The sequence below is a fragment of the Sarcophilus harrisii genome, chromosome 6, assembly GCF_902635505.1.
Source record: "Sarcophilus harrisii chromosome 6, mSarHar1.11, whole genome shotgun sequence".
Classification (NCBI taxonomy): Eukaryota; Metazoa; Chordata; class Mammalia; order Dasyuromorphia; family Dasyuridae; genus Sarcophilus; species Sarcophilus harrisii.
The window spans coordinates 52,496,343-52,504,247 of record NC_045431.1 but is presented as its reverse complement, the minus strand read 5'-3'; the positions used below and the strand labels follow the sequence as shown (position 1 = coordinate 52,504,247).

General features: G+C 37.5%; 1 protein-coding gene across 1 annotated transcript in view; it reads right to left on the bottom strand.

Annotated features, from left to right (window-relative positions):
• Positions 1–5,090: 5,090 nt before the first annotated feature.
• The window catches only part of LOC100935160 (UPF0462 protein C4orf33 homolog), a 42,696-nt gene continuing 39,881 nt past the window's right edge, over positions 5,091–7,905 (bottom strand). The window contains 2 exon segments of the mRNA XM_031943503.1: positions 5,091–5,370; positions 7,056–7,255. Coding sequence (XP_031799363.1) covers positions 5,283–5,370; positions 7,056–7,255 — 288 coding nt within the window. The 3' untranslated portion in view covers positions 5,091–5,282.

The window sequence follows — 7,905 nt, the reverse complement described above, 5'->3', positions numbered from 1 at the left end:
CAGGGCAAAGCCTCAGGCAATATCTTTAATTAGGAGGATCAGGGAGATAATTTAGTCTTCATCCCTGAATGGGTATGACCTCCATCAAACTGAGATCTGTGGAAGACCTTAGTTTAAAAAGGCCCAGGTCTCCCATTTCATCCAGACCCATCTCCAGTCCTCTTGATCTCCATCTGGTCACTGGATCCAGATGGCTTTGGAGGGGAAAGTGAGGCAGGTGCCCTTGCCCAGCCCTCCCTCACTGAAATCCAATTCACTTGCACGTCATGGCATCTCCTCCCTGATGTCATCGTCCTCTTTGAGAATGAAGTCCACAACAAACACCAGAGGAGGTGATACTGAAAGAGTTGGCCTGAGAAGAATAAGAAGGAAAACTAAACCCAAGTGAGGAGGAAACATCCAGGACGAGGGAGCAGCTGACTGTCAAAAGTTTGCAAATAGATCAAGAAAGTTGAGAACTGAGGAGAAAAAAAGTATTTGATTGAACAATCTCAAGATCCTTGACAACCTTGGAGAAAGTAGTATTAAGGATCTCTAAATTGTAAATTCTAAATTTAAACTAAGTGGAGAGTTCCAAAGACCAGAGTATACAAGGGATTGAAAAGTGAGGAAAAGAGGAAGTTGAAAAAGAGAGAAATTAATTATGACTGAAGAGAGAGGTAGGTAGAGAGAGTCCTATTTAAAATAATAGGCATTACTAACAAGGTGCTAGCTAGGGCATGGATGTCTGGTCCAAGACAGTTTGATAAAGACCTTTCACCCTTCTTCTATATCTGTACTATCATATCTGTACCATCACCCGCCCTGTTGGAATATTAGTGAGACTCTAGCACCCAACTCTCCTTTTTCACTCTGATGGTATGCAAGGCTAGGATCATGCAAGGGAGTGGCAAATGATTAAAACCATCTGTCAAGATGTGAAGGTTGAGCAAGAGTTGAGGCTTGCCCACAAACCCATTCTGGCAGCCTAACCCAGGCCAAACATAAACTCAGAAACTATATAAATAAAAAAAAACTTTTTTATGCAAGTCAAATACTATTTAGGAAAGCAGAGCCAGGGTGGTAGACTAAGCTCTCCCCAAAAGTGCTCCAAATTCCATTAAATAATGACTCTAAACAAATTCTAGAGTATCAGAACACCCCAAAAGACAGACTATAACATTTTCCAGCCAAAAATAATTTAGAAGGTCAGCAGGAAAGATCTGTGACACAAAACTTGGAGGTCAGCGGGCAGTCCCCCACTGCCCCAGTATAGCCCTGGACCCAGCTCCACCCCCAGTTCAACCTCTGAATCAGCAGCAATGCAGGAGCTTCCAGGCTTCTCAGCCCAGAGACACAGAGGAAAACTTGGAAGGTCAGCAGGAAGGGTCTGTGGAACCAAGGTGAGATTCCCAGTGCACAATCCCAGTACAGACTGGGCCACCATAGCCCTGGCCCCAGCCCTAGCCAGAACTCTGAATCAGCAGCAGTACTGGGGACTGACAGACCTCTCAGCTCAGACAACAAAGAGGACTTGGAAATTCAACAAAAAAAGGTTCGTGGAACTGGGATGGGAGCCTAATCCTATTGTAGGCTACACCAACATAGCCCCAGCCCCAGATCTGGTTGCCCCAGTCCTGACCCACTCTGGCCCCAGTCCCAAGGTCAGTGAAGTGGGACCTCTGAATCATCAGTAGTACTAGAGGTTTCTGGACTTCTTGGCTCCAGGAACACAAGGGAAGACTTGGAAGGTCAGTGGAGAGGGTCTGTAGCAATAGGGTAGGAGTCTGCTATGCAGTCCCAGTGCAGGTCCAATGCAGGTCATGTGAGCACAGCCCCAGCCCCAAAGCTAGGGCAGGAACATCATCAAAGCAGGACTCTGTTGATTCAGCACATTAGGTCTTACAGTGGCAGTGGAACAAGGACAGCTCCAGGGCAGAAAAGAGAGCTTGTGAAAAAGAGATCCTAGAAGGATCTCTAAAAACAGCTACACAAAACCCCTAAACTGTCCCCTGGGACAATGCACCCTTCACCCCGGAAACAGAGCCCTACTTTAACACAAAGTCAAAATCCAAGTAATAGACTAAAAAAAACGAGAAAAAAAAAAAAAAAAAAAAACAGATTCTGACCATAGAAAGTTATTATGGTGACAAGGAAGATCAAAACACACATTCAGAAAATGATAACAAAGTCAAGCTCTTACATCCAAAACCTCCAAGAAAAATAAGAATTGGGCTCAGGCCATGGAAGAGCTCCAAAGGGATTTTGAAAATCAAGTAAGAAAAATAGAGGTAAATTAGGGAAAAAATTGGGAGAAATGTAAAATGCAAAAAGCTAATGAGAAAAAGAATGCCTTAAAAAGCAAAAATGGCCAATTGGAAAAGGAGGCACAAAAGCTTACTGAGAAAACTAATTCCTTAAAAAATAAAATTGAGCAGATGGAAGGTAATGGCTTTATGAGAAATCAACATAAAATAAAGCAAAACAAAAAAAATTAAAAATGTAAAATATCTCATTACAAAAACAACTGATCTAGAAAATAAATCCAGGAAAGAGAATTTAAAAATTATTGGTCTACCTGAAAGTCATGATCAGAAAAACCACCTGGACATCATCTTTCAAGAAATTATCAAGGAAAACTGTCTTGATATTCTAGAACCAGAGGGTAGAATAGAAATTGAAAAAATCCATCAATCATCTCCTGATGATCCCTGAAAAGAGATCCCAAAATGAAAAGTCCCAAGAATATATTATAGCCAAATTCCAGAACTCCCAAGATCAAGGAGAAAATATTGAAAGCATCCAGAAAGAAACAATTCAAGTATAGTGGAACCACAGTCAGAATAACACAAGATTTAGTAGCTTCTATATTAAACAACTGGAGAGCTTGGAATATGATATTCCAGAGAGCAATGGAGCTAGAATCGCAACCAAGAATCACCTACTCACAAAACTCTTCAGAGAAAAAGGTAATCATTCAATGAAATGTAGGATTTTCAAACATTTGTGATGAAAAGACCAGAGCTGAAAGGAAAATTTGATTTTTAAATACAGAACCCTGAAGAAGAATAAGGAGGTAATCAGGAAAGTGATATCATAAGGGAGTTAATAAGGTTATATATATATATATATATATATATATATATATATATATTTAAAATAATGAAATCAAGGGGTGAGAGAGTAATATACTGGGAGAAAGGGAAAGGGAGATGTGGAATGGTACAAATTATCTACCATTAAAAAAAGACAAGAAAAAGCTATTATATTGGAGAGGACAAGGGGGAGGAGAGGGTGAGAAAGTGAATCTTACTCTCGTCAGAACTGGCCCACAAAGAGAAAATAACATATATATTCAATCAGGGTATAGAAAGCTATCCTACTCTGCAGGAAAAATGGGAGGGGAATGGGATAAGGGAAGGGAAGAAGGGTGATAAAAGGAAGGCATATTGGGGAAGGGAATGGTCCATACCAACACACTTTTGAGGGGGTACAGGGTGAAAGGAGAGAATAAATGGGGAAGGGGGGAGAGAGAATTAGCAGTAGTAATTGTAAAGAGAATTTTGAAGCAAGTTTCTCTGATAAATCCTCATTTCTCAAACATAGAGGGAACTTAGTCAAATTTATTTAAAAAATAAAAGCTTTCACCCAATTGATAAATGATCAAGGGATATGATCTGTGCCCAAAAAGTTATAAATTCATGCATATCCTTTGACCTAATAATATCACTACTTGGCATGAATACCAAAAGAGATTTAAAAAAAAAAAAAAAAGGAAAATGACCTATATGTGTTTTTAAAAATCATAGCAGCTCTCTTCCTAGGGCAAAAAAAAAAAAAAAAAATTGAGGGGATATCCACCAATTGGGAAATGGTTCAATAAACTGTGGTGTGTGTTTATGATGGAATATTATTATTTTATGGGAAATAATAAGCAGGATGTTCTCAGGAAGAAAAAAAAACCTAGAAAGTCCTCCATGAAGTCAAGCAAAGTAAAATGTACTGTATATGAAGTAATAATGTTTTGGGATGACCAGCTTTGGAATGACCTTGCTATTCTCAGTAATACTATCATCCACAACTACTCTAAAGGACTTATGAAAAAATCTTATCTATACCTGGAGAAGGAGCTGATTGTATCTGAATATAGATTGAAACATTCTCTCTTCTCTCTCTCTCTCTCTCTCTCTCTTCTCTCTCTCTCTCTCTCTCTCTCTCTCTTCTCTCTCTCTCTCCTCTCTCTCTCTTCTCTCTCTCTCCTCTCTCTTTCTCTCTCTCTCTGTCTCTCTCTCTCTTTTAACTTAATTTTTTGGAGAGTTTTTTGTTTTAATTAGGGTTTTTTTCACAATTTGACTTTTACAGAAATGTTTTGCATAAATAACTTCACAAATGGTTTCTTAATTTTGGATAGGGATGAAATAAAGAACCCAGAACTCAAAATTTTTAGAAACAAATGTATTTTTTTGTTTATTTTTTAATGTGACTTGGGGGAAATTATTAAATAAATAAATTGGAAAAAATATCAGATTTAAATAATTGGAGAAATATTAATTGTTCATGTGTGGGAAGGACCCCTATTATGATTGTGTGAGTTGTCAGGAGGTAATTATCCACAAGTGTCACAGAGCCTAAGCTGTCTACAGACAGCTCATGCACTCATCTCCCATTCTCTCTTGCTCTTGAGCAAAAAGAGATAGTGGGATATGCCCATTTATTTAGGATTTCTTTCCTCTCCCCTCTCCAACCAGATAACAAAGGGTACTCACTAATTAGAGTACTCTGATCCAAGTTCTTCATTTCCTATCATAATTACCAATAACCAAGACTGTGCTTGATCAAGTTGCTTTATACTTCCCCACCCCTGCCCGATTATCCCCTTCTCTCTAACTGGATTTAATCCTGTCATTCATTCCCCAGCTCTTTGCTTTCTACATGGGAAAGGTATACCTACGTTATTGAAGTCACTAAGGCCAAAGAAAATGAAGTTCTCTAGCAACATAAAAGAGCTAACAACTACTGTCTAGCAGCCTCCCCACCACCACTTAGGCATCCTTTAAGATTATCTACCCTGTCTAAGGCAAAGCCTTCCTTGGTTATGATAGTGCATTTTATTGATGTTTAAGACTCCTTTGCACAGATGTTTTATTTCCCATATATTGTGACATTATTGACAGCAGCAAAATTCTAAGACTTCTTTTTTCCATGATACAATCAGAAGGCAAAGGGGTGAGTTGAGTTTGGATTTCTTCCATGACTTTCTCTGGGTTTTTTGAAACAGTTATTATGAATAAAGCTGAATAAAGCTAAGACCACAGCTTTGAATGAGGCTGCTCCCAGTCGTCTCCCATCACCCACTTCAGACTGAAGGATTTGAAATACTCCAGGAGATGGCTTCAGGATTTAAAAAAGAAAGAAAGAAAAAGAAATTTAGTTTTTAAGTATATGACCCAAAAATCTATATCTATATATTTACATATGTATATATAAAATGTTTATTTTCCCCTGAGGCAATTGGGGTTAAGTGACTTGTCCAGGATCATACAGCCAGGAAGTGTTAAAGTGTCTGAGACCAGACTGGAACTCAGGTCCTGTTGACTTCAGGGTGCTCTTTCCTCTAAACCAACTAGTTTGCCCCTAAGATTCTAAATATTTATTAAAGACAAATACATTTTAGAGGAGCAGACACTATTCTGAATGACTTAAGCCTCACCCAGTAGTGATTTTATCTTGGAAGGTGATGTGCTGTGCTCAGGTCTATTACATTCTATACAAGCAGCTACTGTGTGCACACACTATAGAAGGGATTGAAGAAAAACAGACAAAAATGAAACTGTCCCTGCCTTCAAGGAGCTTACATAGAAAATAAAACATAGGTTTAAAAAAATGCAATTTGAGAAGGGAAAGAATATTAACTTTGGAGGTGATCAGGGAAGACTTCAAGGACAATTTGATACCTCAGTAGAGCTGTGAAGGAACATAAAAGAAGTGGAGGTTAAAACAGGCAGAACTCCAGATACGAGATATGGTCTGTGCTCTAAGCCTTGAAGGTTTACATACGTACTTTTGAAAGCAGTTTTCTCTCTTTCAGCAAGGTCTTCTATTGTTTATGTAGAAAATAGCACTATGCTGCTTGCCTGAAAGATGCTCCTCATAGTGCTTCCCTGGATGAGAGCCCTCCCTTCATCCCCACCAATCAATACATGTTTCTTAAGTACCTGTCACTTGACAGGAGCTCCTGCACTAGCTGGGATTGAGGATACAAGTACACAAAGGTAGATTGAGAGAGAAACCACTAGCATTTGGGGCAATTAGAAAAAGGCTTCATCCTAGTACATCATATTGCCTCAAGGTATCCTGTGAATTTCTAAATCCTTAAGGTAAATGGTAAAATGTGAGAAAGTTTCATTGTGAATTTATTAAGCTATGCTTTTGGGGGGTTGTTAAGGATAGGAAGTGATAGAGTAAAACAAAATACATTCTTAATTCTACTTTCTAAAATGTTTTTTTAAATTATAAAATAACCTGTGAATTTACTCAACATGTTTGCTATAAATTATATGAATTCCCATTTCTATAGCACTTAATAACAGTGTTTGATACACAGTAGACCCCTAATAAACATTTCATTAAATAATATAACTTTCTTTCCCCGAAACAGTCTTGTAAAGTAATATGATTATTCTTATCCAGCTTATAATTAAGAAACTGGTTTAAAGAGACTAAAGGAGTTGCCCAAAGTTACATAACCAATTACTTAAAGAACTGAGACTGAAATTTAGATCTTCTGACTCCAAGTTAAGTATTCATTGCATTATATCTTTGCTTTTATACCAGGGTAAAGACTGTAGTAACAGTATGGCTGAAATTACATGTATATGTGGCTATCATCCACCACACTAAGAAAGGCTTAATTATTTCTTTTCTTAGAATCAAAATGAAGTTATTTTAGTTCATTAAACTACTCACAAGAATTTTCAGCCTTGCTTTATCATGTCTCACAAGTCCTGTTTTCTCTCTCCACCAGTTGCATTGACAACTAAAAAGAACACCAAGTCAAATAATCAGTAGATACTCACAAATTGGGCCCTTGTCCAGCTGCAATCTCTTCATGGGGCACTGGATAAAGAGCTTCATAAATTCTTTTATCCCCAGATCCATGGATGGCATATTAATTCATCTTTTCTATTCCAGGTGGGAAATATTCCCAAGGAAGAACTGCAGTTCCATTCCACTCCTTCCCACCTATGTCAGCCCTAAAATTTAAATCCAATTCTTTCTTACATGTGATGGGCATGGGGTAAGGGAGAGAGAAAAGAAAAAAAAAAAAAGAAAGAAAGAAAGACGTGAATATTTAAATGAATTTTATTTTAAATGTAATATATATCTTATAACTAGGATAAAAAGGAAAGTTGTTAATTGGATGGAAATACCTGATATTTGATATATATATATAGGAAACAAATAAGAATATATAACCAAGATCCATTTACTGATGAGAAGTGATCAAAGAATGTGAACAAATGGTTCTAAAAAAAAAAAAAAACCCCACAAAATACAAACAACTTCATTATGATCCTAAGGAAAAAAAAATAATGAAACCTTCAAGTCACAAATAGTAAAAGAAATGAAAATTAAAACAACTTTGAGCTTTTGCCTCACAGCCAACAAATTAGCAAAGATAACAATGGAATTGATGTGGAGGTAGCCAAAGTAACAACAGACACATTAATAACTATCAGTGAAGCTATGAATTATTCAATTAATAAGCATTACATGTCTAACATGTGCCAGGCATTGTAGCTCCACCCTGGGAACAATCCTTATCCTTGAGGAGTTTCCATCTAATGGGAGACATAGCAAGTGAATAAAAATATATGTAGGGGGAAGGGATGGTTATGCATCTGTGTATATGTGTGCAAGTGTAAG